Source organism: Phoenix dactylifera, chromosome 16 (assembly GCF_009389715.1).
Source record: "Phoenix dactylifera cultivar Barhee BC4 chromosome 16, palm_55x_up_171113_PBpolish2nd_filt_p, whole genome shotgun sequence".
NCBI lineage: Eukaryota > Viridiplantae > Streptophyta > Magnoliopsida > Arecales > Arecaceae > Phoenix > Phoenix dactylifera.
Window position 1 is genome coordinate 8,929,380 of NC_052407.1, and position 15,619 is coordinate 8,944,998.

General features: G+C 39.5%; 1 protein-coding gene across 3 annotated transcripts in view; it reads right to left on the minus strand.

The window, feature by feature from the left end:
* The window catches only part of LOC103700823 (homeobox protein HOX1A), a 47,042-nt gene continuing 31,423 nt past the window's right edge, over positions 1 to 15,619 (minus strand). For all 3 annotated transcript variants that reach the window (XM_008782701.3, XM_017841289.3, XM_026802122.2), the window contains 2 exons: positions 864 to 953; positions 1 to 778 (listed from right to left, as the gene is read on the minus strand). In XM_008782701.3, the coding sequence (XP_008780923.2) occupies positions 464 to 778; positions 864 to 953 (405 nt within the window). In that variant the 3' untranslated portion in view covers positions 1 to 463. The remainder of the gene's footprint in view (positions 779 to 863; positions 954 to 15,619) is intronic.

The following is a 15,619-nucleotide window of genomic DNA, read 5'->3' on the forward strand; positions in this document are numbered from 1 at the left end:
TTGCATAAAATCTTTTGTCCACTCAGAGGAAGAACATGATAAATGTCACAGCAACTTTTCTCAAAACATGATTAATATCAGAAACATGTTCTATTAGCCGTCCTCAAAAAGCTAGATATTGTTTCACAGTTTTGTGGTTCTTCTCTCAAGTGTACCTAGCAAAATTAGTGCACATAAATAAGGGGCACTTGAATTGGCTCAATTTGCTTCCACTTCTTTAGCAGCGACAGAAATTACTAGGCGAAGACGCGTAGAGCAGCCAGCACAAAAAATTACCAAGCATATAACATCAATGGTCTTGTCAACGACTTGTGATAGCTACGTCATACATGCTCCTCCATTAAGAACTTGCTGACAATACATGCCCAATACTTGCTGACAATACACCTGAACTCTTCTGAAAGAATCCAACAAATTTTATGCTCCAAAGAGCGAAGCTATCATCCGATGATCCCTGGGGATGTTACCTACTCTTTCTTCTCTTTCTCAGTTCACGTTCTATTGCTTTCTTCCGGTTGTTCTCCTGTGTATCTTCCATTTTTATTCCACTGCTGCTGCGATGTCCAGCTCCAACCGCATCATTTCTTTCTCCAACAGATTTTTTCCCTTTGCTTCCACTGCTAGCATAATTCTTAACTCTCCCCTTGTCAGGCTTGTCATTGTTTCTCTTAGCCTCAGTTGAGCTGGTGCCTTCATCAGGAGTAGAGATTACTGCATGATTGGCTTCCTTGGCGGAGACTCGCATGCTATGGCGTGCATTCTCAAACCATTTACTGATCTGTAAACACATTAGCACAGTAAGGTAATCATGATGTGTGTGTGAGAGAGAGAGAGGCATAGAGTTGTTTTATGAGAGATCAGACCTGCCTACTGGTCATCCCAGATTCTACTGCTAGCCTTTCTCTCGTCTCCCGGCTAGGATATTGGTTTTCGTTGAAGTAATCATGAAGTTTCTGCCAAAAAAAGAAGAAAAAAAATAACTCTAGGTAATTTTTGCTGACTAATAAACATTTTGAAGAGATCATCAACTTCAAGCAGGCATTCTTTTGAGAACTGGGAGGGCAGAGAAGGCAGGAAAAAAGGTTTTTCTTCGTCCCAGTTCACTTAAGGTGTGTTCATCCCGAATCACCTCCTGAACCAGAACTCTCAGATCAGTCTGTCAAAATAAGTGCAGACCTTAGCCGCTAGCCACTGTATCAGATATACCATGGACAGGATGAAACAGGACCCTCCATCATCTCTTCACATCCTTCTTGACACACACTCATGAAAAGCTCTCTTGAGTGAAGAGATATCATTTCACGACCAGGGCCTCCCCAAAAGGCAAGCTGGAAGGAGTTATTTGAATTCCTTGCCTTGTATAAGTACCCAAGATATGCCCAGTGGCTAGCTGATGTAGTACTAAAAATACGCCCGCACGGATCCTCATATAAATCAAACTAGAAACAACTTGCAACAAGTTTTCTCAAACAGGCACATGCTTAACGAAAAATTCTATGGCAAGATGGTTTAAGGATATTCACTGCACTAGCTACTTAAAGTGGTCATTCATCTTCAATCTTCACCCCAAGGTGATGAACATATTAATTCTATTTAGAAAAAATCTTCAAAAAATAAGTGAAGAAATTATCTTCCTCTTTAGAGATTGGATTAGAGCTATGTCCAGTGGCAGAAGTGGGAGATTTGAAATTTTGAAAAACTCCTTGATTATCAACCCCAAAATCTGTACATGGCCCCCAAGAAATCTCTCCATAGCAGCATGGCCCCCCTCTATCCACAATTCTGGTCTGGTCCCTGCATTTCAGCAACTACTCAAGAATTGAGAATGTTGGTCAGATCACAGTTGTTGTTGTTCGTTGTATTTAAAATATTTTCTGGAGAGAGATTTGTATTTAGAATTTTTTGGTATTCCTAAGAGAGAAGCATGTATTTAGAGTCTTTCCTTAGTATGACAAATATAGACTTCTTTTGAGGCTTGACAAGTCACGATTGGAGGGGACCCACAACAGCCACATTAATTTTCACATTTTATCTCCCTAAATCTATATTATTTCACCTTCTATACTCAAGTTCCTGAAGTTTTTGATTGAAGGGGACTCAAAACAGCATCATTAACTTTCACATTTATCTCTATCAATCTTCATTTCTATGCCCATTGACCTGGAGACTTTGGACTCTCTCTCTCTCTCCCCATCCCCATTGGAGAGGATTCAACAGTCTCATTTCCAAACAGCCACCTTTCGAAGTCTTCCAGCTCCACTAAAAGTCTCGCGGTATATATTCAATAAATTTTGTAACTTAGTTTCTCTTGTTAAATGTATAAAAATTAGTTTAAGTATTTTTTTTGTATATGCAATTAAAAATGTGTTAGTTTTATTCTAAAAAAACACACCTGAAAATCCCTTATATTCTTTAAGCATTAAAAATCTTTTCATTTTACGGACAATCTTTATCAAAGTTAAGATTTATCGATCACCTGCATGATGTCTATGTAGTTATGCACATAAACTTATATTTGTATAGTACTTTATACATAATGCTTTTCTGTTCTTTCATTTGTTTATCCATGATAGCTGAGCCTAATTGTGAAAGCAGCAGACTAGAAATTAAATTAGAATAACAAAGAAAAGCTAGGGAATGCTATGTAAATGTTAAAATTTTAGAATTTGAGTTCCATTGGCATAATAGCTTTTAGAAATATTTTTATCAACAATTCTGTCTATGGTAACGGCAGTCTTGCTTTGGCATTCATCTCCCCCACCCGCGCCCCCAACCAAAAAAAGGAGGAAATTCCTCATTCTGTCCCTTGCTATTGATGAAACAACAGAAGATCTCCTCATTCATTATGAAGTTTGGTTTACTCCTATCTTTTCCTTCTTCCCCCTCTCCATTTATATCACTGGTTTTTCCTCTCTTCTTGTTTCCTTTTTTTTCCTCTTCTCATATCATACATCCTTCATAACATTATGGAGGCATGTTATTTGTGATAAAGTACAATTTTCAGACAAAATACAGAGTCATAAGATCTTGAAGAAATGGGTTGGTAATCTAGCACGCAGCAAAACCTGGTGAATGAGTTGAATATGCATCTAGCAGAGAAACTAAGAGTAGGAGAGTGAGCATGCCAATGGCAAGACACAATCCATCTCATCAAGCCCTTGGTGAAGATTAAACAAACATTATCCACTTGTGTGAACATGTCAAAAACCACAAACCCATTACTTACTCATCGACTTTCACCAAATCTGATATTATTCTCAACACATAAAAATATTCAACTCGCTCTTATGCTTTCAAGCCAGTTTGAAAGGTGGTGATCTGCCGGTCAACACTTGAGTAATAGCATGATTTCCTGCCTAACAATTGGTTTCAATGTATTAAGGGTATTCTGCAAAAATGGCTTCACACATTTTCAGATTTGCAGGATCAGCCCCTTTTTCCCCCGATCTACAAGATCAACCATTTTTAAATTTTTCTGACCAAATTGCCCCTGGCTTCATACATAGATTCAAGGGGACTTGTGCACATATTATTACAGTTTACATATTTAGACTAACTATTGCACACAGTTAAACTAGGTACATTTAACAAGTGGTTTAATCTAAAATAGCTAGCTGCATACATTTAAACTATATGGTGCTCATAGATAAATAGGTAAAAAAAAAATGTGCGGTACACACATTAATGCATTATAAGAGATGCAGACATATAAACTAATTAGTGTATACATTCATTGAGATACACAAATGTGGATCGATAACATGCACCTCAAGGGTGATTCTGAAAAAAAGGTGATTCTGCGATTATGAAAATGTGCAAGGTCGTCTTTGCAAAATGCCCATACCATGATGCACCACTAAAGACAAAGAATCTGTGCCCCCAAGCAAATAATGCAATATCAGCCAATCAGCCATAAAAGCACATCCATGATCACTCCAGTTATGATACCTGTATATTTTACCAAGGAAAAATTTTCCCTGACCATATCTTGGGACTAAAGGTGCCCCAAGGTCCTAAGAGTTCACAAGTTGCATATTCTCACCCTTAACCTAATATCTTTATATCATTTACAACAATTTATCTCCCACTTCATTTGTACCAACATATGCCCAATGAGTTTCTCATTCTGTATCCTTATATAGTAAACAATGTGAAATCCATCATTCAACAATTAACAACACCCACATGCAAAATCTGCTGAACCGATACTGAAACCCATACTGGTCGGAGACAGATTCGGTACCATACCGACATGCGGTACAAGTGGCGTGCCGGTCATTTTTTTTAATGGTGATCATTTTCTTTATTTTTTTCAATGATTTTAAGTATAATTTGATGTTTCTTGATGTTTTTATCACCCCAATACATCCTAAATGATGCATGTTGATGCTTTAAAAATGATGCAAAATATAAAATATTTTTTAAGTTTACTTTTTATTTCTAGAATGCTTTGCATGCTAGAAGAAGCAACATGAAATATCCTAAAATCAATGTGAAATATAAAACAAAAAATGATACAATCAATTACATATATTTAAAGTACAGCATAAATATTTAAAATCTCGTCGAGGGGCTATGTCTCTCGTAAATATTTGGATCATTTGCATAATCAGGAGATACATCAGCCATCCCTCTAACCAAATGGTGTTGTAGTCTTGTACGCTTATCCCATAAGGAACACACTCCGTGTTATAACCAGTCTCAGATCTCTCACTGAAACTCTGGCTCTGAGAGGTATTCTCTGATTGATAATACAGTTGAGAAGCCCATCTAAATATGCCGGTAGCAAAATCTGACACATAAGATGCTCCGAACTGCGTAAGATAGTAGCCACCGAAAGACGCCTCAAACGCACCATATCCATATTCGTATCCGAATGGATTATAAACTACCTATGGCTGTGGGTAATAAGATCTAGCTGCATCGTATCCTCCTGAACGACGTCGATAAGCACGTTTTCTATATGCAAACATATCCTCACGGACTCTACTAGCTCATGCTCCGTAATCACTATCCTGTATGGCATGCATAAACTAGAACTCATCCGTGAATCGAAGACCATCCTACACTGTCTTATAAACGGTGGCTTCATATCCTCCACTCCTTGGCTACTAGATCCATGATCACCAGAACTAACATCGCTGCTATTTTTGGTCTCTGAATCTAAGTAAACCGACTGCTCCCTGCTCTCCATCGAGGCTGCAACTGCCTTGCATTTTTCTTTCTTGCTGTGCTAAGTAGCTACCTACTTTTCCTTCGTAGCCCTCTCTATCTAGCTATGTTGGAAGGACGAATGTCGCCCACATGACTAAGTTAACCGGATAGCGTGGTGACCTCGTTTAAGCAACTCTCAATCAAATCTCTAGGAGGATGTCTCGAATAAGGAGTAATATAATGATCGGCTCCCAAATGACCCCTGCAGCTATAGCTGATCAGCTGAAAAGATGCATGAAATATAGCAATATGCCCATTGCCCTGCATCCATCCTAGCCTCGCTGGTTATAAAACTGGCCGGTCGTGGAGGCAATCATGGCTCATCAAGCTCTGGCTCCTACTGGCCCACAAGCCATCCGATCATAGTATCATCCTCATCGTTAACAAAAGCATTGTGGATCAAATCCGTCTACTTCAGCTCCACTTTCTCCTAAATGCACTTCAACCTCAACCTCAAATTGTAGTGAACATATGCAAGATCTTGAGTCGCTTCTGTGTTAGACAATTCCTCTGCTTGCTTTGGATGAGGGTAAAGGTGCGCCAATTGCACTCACAGCCACTCCAAAAGACCATCTAGGAGAGGATTTGAATGGCTAGCTGCTTAAAATTTTTTATGGACAAACCAAAATGAATCCACCATTCAGCTGCAAATATATTAAAGAATATTGCAAATAAGATAGTATCATATTAGTAACTATCTAATGTCAAGAAATATTTATCGTTGATAAGTAATATACCCAGATTTATACTTTTCTTACTAACGACAACTGCCGAGACTCCAAAGCTGCCAATGCCCTCTCTAAATATTTGTCTGTGAAAAAGAACCGTGTTGACACGACTTAACTAATGCATGCCACTTAACTTACATCCTCTAGACATAGAGCTATGACTATAGATCAGGCTCCATTTTATAGATCACATTACGCAGAGCAGAGAGAAGTTCTCCATATCGATCCTAGGTGTGATATACTAGAATGTCGGATTCAAGTAGTAAGCTATAGAAAAAGTTCGTAATTGCTATAAAATTCTACGAGTACAGAAGCAGTATAATTTTCAACGTTCTTGTTTACCTATTATATGCAAGTTCCTATCTATCATGTAGTCCCACAGCCACTCAATGATGTCGATGTAATGATAGGCATGCTTCGATCTGCCTCTCTATCTGATTCCTTACCTTCTCCATCATATGATACAGCTTGATAGCCTCTCGCTGCCCATCTGAGGGTACCTCTCGCTTTTCATAGCTCGAAGCACTTTGTACAATGGCTTCACAACCTTCATTATCTTCTCGGCCTGCTGCCAGAATTTCTGCCTTGTCACCAAGTCCACCATGTTCCCTTTAATGTTGTCCCTCACAAATCTGCTCTCCCACCACTCTGGCACTGACAAACATCCGACGCATGTCTGTTTTTCTCTCAATGAGACTATCAAGTGTAACGTAGTTAGTAGCAAACTGTGTCATGCCTGGTCTCAAGATCTCTCCCTTGTATACCTCCTTATCAGTAAAAGGACTCATGTGTGGTTATAAATATATCTGAAGATAGTTTAGGTTGTCTCCACCAAGGTACGCCGAACCGGTACCGGTAGGCGTACCGGTGGAGACCTGAACCTGTACCAGTCCGATGGTACCGAATCGGTACCGAACTGGTTCGACTGGTTTGGCTGATTTTCGACTACGACAGCTTTTTTCTTGAAGTTCTCTCTTTTGGATTTTTTCTATGAAATGAAGTCAAATTTGATGTTTTTTTGTCGGTTTGATATTTTTTTCATGTTTTTTGATGTTTCTATGTTTAGATTTAAAGTTTAAGCTTGATGATGCATCTTAATTAGCCTTTGAAATGTTACAAGTCATAAAATGAAGAACATAAAATATCTTCAAATTAAGATATAATCAATTATATACATTTAAAGCACTCTCGAATATCAAAAATCGGATCGAGTGGTAATGCTTCTCATAGATATCCGGATCATCAGCATAATAAAGAAACTAAATCAACCCACCCCTCTAACCAAGCGATGTAGTCTTGTATGCTCAATCTCTGAGGAATGCGCGCCGGATTATAAGAACTCTCAGATCTCTCGCTGAAGTTCTAGCTTTGAGAGAAGTCCTTTTGCTGATAATATGGCTGTAAAGAGGCCCATCCGAATATACCGGCAGCAAAATCCGACCCATGAGACCCTCCGGACTGCGTAGGACAGTAGGATGACTCCGACGCACCATATCCATAGGCTGCCTCAGGCCGCGGATAATAAAATCTAATATACGACTCGAAACGTGATATATCTATGGATCCTACTCCATATGCGAGGTCATCAACAGCTACATCTTGTTCTTCTGAACGACCTCGAGGAGCCCGTCTTCTATATGCAATGGTATTCTCGTAGGCTCTATCCGATGGACTACCGTGGTCTCTATCCTATTTAGCATGCGTAAACTGCGACTCACCAGTGTATCCAAGACCAGCCTCCGGTTGTGTCTCATAAGTAGTACCATACTGTCCTCCACTTCCTTCATAACAAGTAGATCCATCACCACCAGAACCTTTATCGTTGTTGGTCCAAGTCTCCTCGACACTCTCCATTAGGACCCTTTGTTTTTCTTTTTTTGTTTGTTGGGCAGGTGCTTTTTTATCTTTTGGGCCCCTCTGCCTGGCTACCACGCCCTCGTGATCGAGTCGACTGGGTACCAAAACGTCCTCATCTGAACATCTCTCAATCATCTCTCTAAGAGGGTGTGCCGTACCAATCATGTGGTGTCTGGCTCTCCTCTGCCTGCAGCTGATCAGCTGTAGCAGTGCATGAAATATTGCGCTCAACCCATTGCTGTGGATCGACCATAGCCTCGCTGGCTATGAAGCTAGCTAATCGTGGAGGCGATCCTAGCTCGTCAAGCTCGAGCTCCTGCTGCTGGCCTACAAGCCAGCCAAGCATAGGATCATCGTCATCATCTGTGAAAGTTCTATAGATTGGATCTGCATACTTGAGGTCTACTTTTTTCTGAATAGATTTTAGCCTCAATCGCAGATTGTAGTGCACATAAACAAGATCGTTGAGGCGCTTTTGCGTCAAACGGTTTCTCTATTTGCTGTGGATGAGGGCAAAGGTGGACCAGTTGCGCTTACAACCACTCGAGAAGACCGTCTAAAAGGATTCGAATAGTTATCCGCTTAAGATTTTTCGTGGAACCGCCAAAATGAATCCACCATTCAGCTGCAAGAATATTGAAAAAAATTACATATATGATAGTGCCATATTAGTAAGCATGTAACACCAAATAAATGTCTTCCTGATGTGTAACATACCTAGATTCATAGATGTCTTACTCACGACAGTTGCTCGCTGTCCAAAGATGTTGCTGCCCTCTCTAAATAATTTAGTCAGTGAAAAAGAAGCATGTTGTACTATGTTAATAATAAATGATGACGCTATGCTTATACATGCTTCTAAATCATGTTACCTCTTCTATACATAACGCCACGACTTCTGGATTAGCCTCCATTTTGTAAATAACATTACGTAGAGCGTCCAGAAGTTCGTCATCCATATCGATTCCAGCTTCGCTGTTTGGAACCGGATGTTCAGATAGTATGCTGCACATAGACGAGACCGTCTTAGTAAAATTATACAAGTACATCCATCCATATAAATATCAATGTTCTTGCTTGCCTGCTAGATGCAATTTTCTATCCATTTGGGCTCCCCACCGCCACTGAATGATGTACTCATGGGTATGGGTTGGATCTACCTCAATGATCTGAGCTTTTGCTTTGTCCATCATGTGATACAGAAAATCCATCTGGGGATACCTCTCGCTATCTACGGCCCACAACACTTCATATAATGGTTTGATAGCTTTGACTATCGCAACGGCCCGCTGCCAGAATAACTACCTCGTAACCAAGTCTTCCATCTTACTTTCTTCAGTGTCGGCCTATGCATACCTACTTTGCTGCCACTCGGAACTAGCAAATATCTGACGTAGGGCTCTTCTTGATAAGGCTATCAAGTGCAATATAGTTCGTAGCAAACCGTGACTCCTAGTCTTAGAATCTCTCTCCTTGCAAACTTTCATCAATGAAAGAACCCAGGTATGGCTATAAATATACCTGATGATGCGTTGGGCTATCTCCACCGTATACTGCACCCTACGGATCTTTCCAATATCTATCAGCATAAGGTCGATACAATGTGCAACAGATGAAGTCCATAAAATATGTGGTCGCCGCTCCATCAAGACCTCTCCGACCAACTTATATTGCAACCCATTATTAGTGACGATCTGCACGACATTTTTCTCTACCTGATCAATCACCTCCTCCAAAAGTTTGAAGATGTATGCGGCATCGTGCACCTGATTCGAAGCATCAACCGACCTATGAAAAGTCTTTGCATCACAGTATGTCAGAAAGTTGATGCTCAGCTTTGGACCGGTCCAACCATCACACATCACGGTAAGTCTATAAATGGGCCACTTGCTTTTATAGGAGGCAATCCATTTCTCTAGCTTCTCTTTATTATTGTCCAGAAGCTCACCGTAGATGTTCTTCGAGTTTAGAGAATCTACATCAGGACCGACAGACTGCATGGCGAAAATGACAGACCTATAATATGTATTGTATGCCACATTCGCTGGGATGTGGCTTAAGTGGAACCAGAATCCAATGGCTCGCCACATATCTTTCTTCTCCTTCCACATTGAGCTTACCCTCTATTGCTTCGAATCTCTGTTGGAAAAGACATGCAGATCTACATCATAAATTGACGCTCCTGGTGGAATCCCTTTAGATGACTTCTTTCAGATACCAAAACCATCCAGCATAGATGCAATCCGACCACGTTATCTACTGGCGCCCTTTCTGACTGAGGTTATCCTCATTAACTCTGGATCTTCTCTGCCGCTCGCAGAACTGGCGCCCGACTTGTAGAATGAGAGCCCAAATCGAGCCTTATGCCTCGCCACCTCCTCCTGCTATCACTGATCATCCAAGCTCCCCCGCATGGCAGCCTGGATTTGTTCCTGCTCATCTAGACCCTCGACCTCCTCTGACTCCCTGAAGTGATAGAAAGTGGCTCTGCCGCTTGGCTTTTCACCTTCGCCTTCTTCTTGGCAGCCCTCTCCTTGGCTTCTTTGATGTTAGCGAGGTTCTTCCTCATCAACAGAAGGATCTCATGTGAGCATTTGGGGCACGTAGCTACCTCACCGAAATAACTGACTAAATGTTGCTTCAATCTGGTTACCCCTCCTCCCTTGAAGCACTTCTGGCAATATTTGCACTGAAACTGGTGCCTTTCTCCGAGCATGTACCCATGCGCCCAGCCAATATCACGCTCTGAAAAGTTGGTTTTCTTGATGGCTTCATTCCTACCGGAACGGTATTTTTTTTATTTTTTAACTTATTTTTAATTTTTTAATTGTTGTAAATTCAAAAAAAATTCTGCCACCAAAATGACTTCTGAATTATGTAGAAAGTACGACTATTTTTTCAAAATTTTCTATTTTTTTATTTTTATTAGAAAATTAATTTTTAATATTTTTTAAATTTTTAATTAAAATATAAAAATATATATTCCAAAAAAAATAATGTCACAATGCATATCGTCCATATATCTACAATATATAAAAAAAATCAAGCCCAAATTTCAAAATTGGGCATGATCTCTTTTTTTGAAATTTTTAACCTATTTTTTCTAAGCAGCTTAAAAAAATATTAAAGAAAAAAAGATAGAGGAAATAAACCATACTTTAATTATCCTTTGCTATAATTTTTTGGAAGAACACTGCTCTCTCACCTCAATTTTTTTTCATGCTGCCTTTGGATCTCTCAATCCACCATCGTGGTTCTTCTGCTATCCGCTTCAATTCCTGACTGGTTCAGGCAGATCCTTCAGTTTTGATAACCAAAGCTATGCGTTTAACTAAGAATTTGAGATAAGACAGTGCATCGCACTGTCAGAGGACAGGGCGTCGCGCGCACTGTCGGCCTTTTTAGAAGGCCATGCGCGCTGTGGTCAAAAAAACGACGCGCGGTTTTAAAAAAATCCACAGCCAAACCGAACCGGTCAGGAACCAAACAAGTTCGGTAAGGGCTAAACCGACCGGTATGGGCCAGTACAGCATACCATGGTCTCTACTGTCTGCTACACTACAAATCTTCACAATATTCATCAATACGAGGTTGATACAATGTGCAGCAAATGAGGTTCAGAAAATATGGTCGCCGCTCCAAGATCTTCAAGGTAACCTTATATTGTGGCCCATTATCAGTGATGACTTGCACGACATTCTCCTCTCCAACCTGATCAATCACCTCCAATCTGAGAATGTACATGGCGTTGTGCATCTGATCGAAAGCTTCAATTGACTCCTAACAGAAATTCTTCGTGTCAGTATATCAAGTTGATGCTCCACCTGATAGGATCAATCTAATCATCACACATCACCGTCAGTCCATATATGGGGCCACTTACACTAGTATTAGGCAATCAACTTTTTTACTTATTGTTGTCAAAAAGGTCACCATAGATTTTCGATTCTAAAGGTCTACACCAAGATCGATGGCTTGTATGGAGAAAATGGCAGGCTTATAGTACGTGTTGCCTACCACATTTGCTAAGATATGACTGAAGTGAAACCAAGATCTAATAGCTTGCCATATTCTTTTTATCCTTTAGCACGGTGTCAACCCTCTACTGTTTCGAATCTTTGCTAAAAAAGACAAGTGAATCTAAATCATCGATAGTGCCTCTTGGAGGACAAGCTCTAGAGGACTTCTTTCTGCCACCAAAAAAGCTCCCAGCATAGATGCAATACGACCACCGCCTCCTCTGACAGCCTTTTTAACGGAGATCCTCCTGAACTCTAGATCTGCCCCGTTGGTCACAGAACCAGAACCCGACTTATAGTGTGAGAGCCCAAATCCAGCCTTATACTTGGCCACTTCATCTTGCTACCACCAATAATCCAGGCTCGCTTGAATGGCAGCCTAGATCTGTGCTTCCTTGTCATCTAGAGCGGATACCTCTTCTGACTTCCTGTAGTGATAGAAAAATGGCTCGGCCACTTGGCGGTCCATCTCAGCCATCTTTTTGGCAAGTCTCTTATTTACTACTTTGAAATCAGCAACGTACTTCTAGTTGTCAAACCTTCTCTGGGCATTTTCGGCATATAGATACGTCGGGATAACTACCAATCGGATACTACTTCAACCCAGTTACCCCTTCTCCTTTGAACTCTATGTTGCACCTCCAGTAGTGCCCATCCAAGAGCATTTGCCTATGATCCCAACCAATGTCATGCTTTGGATTCTTCTTTTTCTTCGATGGATCTATTCTTGCAGGTTTATCAAACACCCCAGTTTATTAATTATTTAAAAATAATAAAATTTTGTTATAATGAGAATATATTTTTTACTTCAAAAAATTCTTCTAACTTATCTAATACATAGTACTAATTTTTTATATTTCTTGTGTTATTTATATATTCTTACTAACTTTTAAATTTCAAAATATATTTAAATATCATAAGTTCAAAAAAATGTTTTCTACTTCAAAAATACTTCTGAATTATGTAATACGTAATACTATTTTTTATATTTTCTATGTTGACTATATATTTTTAATTATTTTTTAAAAATTTAAAAATAATTATTATATACAAATATTTAAGAAAATTAATTCGAGCTCATATCTATGCAGAACCCTACCATGGATGCTACATATATTTTTCTAAATCTGTGAAAATGCATCAAATGCTACTTATTTCTCAAATTTTTTTAAATTTAAACCTAGACCATTATGCACATGATCACATCAAAACTAGAATAAATGGGTACCAAATTTAGGTAGAAATAGCTTCCATACCCCTAAATAAGCATCTAATTTTATAGTTATTTTTTTAGTTTTATTTAATTTTTTAAGTTTTAATCCGAATATATATATTTTTATTTAAAAATATATATTTAAAAAAAATAAAGATTTTAGTGGGATCATTCATAGATCTACAACATATCATGAAAACATGCCAAAATCAAAAATTTTGGCATTCCCTAATCTTGTAATTTTCTCGGCATTTTTCGACATTGAAAAAAAAAGAGAGAATGAGGTAGGGGAGAGCCATCATACCTTGTTTTAGGTTGGATCCTCTTTGAATCATCGAAATTAGCATGTTTTTGGCGAATGAGGGGAGGGATTTGAAAAAAATGAAGAGGAATGGCCTGAGAAGGCTTCTGGCAGGCCTTCCCATTACCCGGTTCACATCGGTTTCGCTCTGAATTGCCCGATTCAAACCGGTTCGGAACGGTTTGGGGGCGGGGTCCGTTTTTTATAGCTGAACCGACCCGGTTCAACCCCAGTTCGATTCAATCAACCCGAACCAGCCGGTTCAGCTGACCCCGCCAACATGCAAGCATAACTTCTCAATGTTGTGTGGCTCTTAAATGGTGACAAAAATGTCGATTTTCATTGGACCACGGTCCATAGCTAGGCATAATTGTGCCACACATACTACTATAAATCAACTATTGCAACAAGAGAGAGTGGTCAAGTATTAAATTAGAATGCAGGCAACCATTTTCCCTCCAGAAAAAAACATTCATCATTTGATTGTTTGGCCACATAAACTTTGCCTCAGGCAAGGGCATATCTACGAAATTTTTCTTTATTAAAGAAATTCCCAACTTGTTCAGAAAATGAAAGTCCCATGGGAGAAGGTAGAATCTGTGCTCTGCTCCAGATTGCCACCATTCTCTCCGGAAGGCTGTCCAACTGGTCGGGTACATGGAAAAGCATGACCAAAGAGGCCTAAGACCCAACAAAGAAGGGACCAGCATACGAAGCTAGCAGACACCAAGTGATATGGCATTAGACAGATGCCAGCCAAAAATCAATCAAGTCAGATTGGTGACTTCAACTTTAAGCCAGGTTGAAAAAAAATCCAATGCCAAAAAATGGCAGCATCACATACATTCAACCCAAACAAGGACTACGTTGAATACTTGCGTTAACCTGAGATCAATGGATGTGGTTATGGATTCAAGTTCAAGTTTAACCTAGACTGGTTCAGTTCCAAAGCAATGCATCAGTCTTTGATTCAACCTTGATATAACTTAGTAGAGCTGATGTAGTTTTAGGAACTAACACTATATGACTAGGTGTCCAATCTACATGACATGATTACATATAATATGTCATGTGAAAGAGTTTGGTCTGCTATCCATTTTAGCCTAGTGATTTTGCTTTCCTTTTTGATGTTGGTGGAGTTGCAGCTGGCTTATTACCCCTGGCATGAGTCTTACTTAGGTCCTGGAGGGAGCCACCTAAGCCTATAAATGAAATCCTCATATCCACTTATGCATGCAAAAACTATAGTTTGTTCCTTCAATGCAACATTGTAAGATGGAAGTCTGCACCAACACCCAGATGACCGATGAGCAGCCCCTCTATGAGCCATAGTGCTGATTTCACAGGTTAACAAAGCCTATCCTTCTTCCTTCACCTTTCTCCCTTCCCTATACACTTCATTTGCTTTCACTTCTCCTGTTGCTTATGCTACACCTTTATGTATCACTTCCACTTGCCAGCCCAAATCTCATACAGCCTGCACACTCAAGTCCTGCATCATTCAATTATCATCAACCTCATGGAACATTTAAATTATGCATAGCACCCTTCATACAAAGAATAATAATTTTTCTACTTAATTAGCAAATCCTGTGCTATAGCAAATGTCCACTAAGGAATAGTCATCTACCCGCCAAACATTAAAACGAAGAAAGCTAAATTAGTTACCATCAAAATCCCTCCTTTAGTTGTCCATTCAATATTGATTAAAGAATCCAAATTGGTTGTTCTGCCTTAGTTGTCCTCCTATCACGACCAGGCCCTATATTACCTGTTGTCATTTCCTCACCAGAGGGGAGAAATTTTATAACTTCTATCACCAGGCTAAAGAGCACCTTTGGCAAAGCAACAAAATCAACTCATGACATGACAACCACTTGATGCACTTTCCTACAACTTACCTCCTAAAACCTCTTTTTGAGATCTTTACATTCACATTCAATTGCATATTATCATGATTTTAGCAACCTTTAACAGCAAGCATCTTCCTCGATGCTGATACTCCAAAAGAAAATCCAAGGAAGAATACCAAAGAATTCAAGTCATAACCAACACAAGAGAACAGCAGAACAAGTATTATTTTCCTTCAAGAACTGCTGTACAAACTGTCCTATAAGGCATGTGCAGCCCAAAGAGTACTCTACTACCCAAGTCTCTTGAGAGACGGACCATTCCTGCAGCTGCGACATAATTGCATGACCCATTCCTGAGGATGATAGTGGTATTTTGATGATTAACACAACCATTGAGAGAATATCTAATTAAATACTACAAGTTAACATGATGC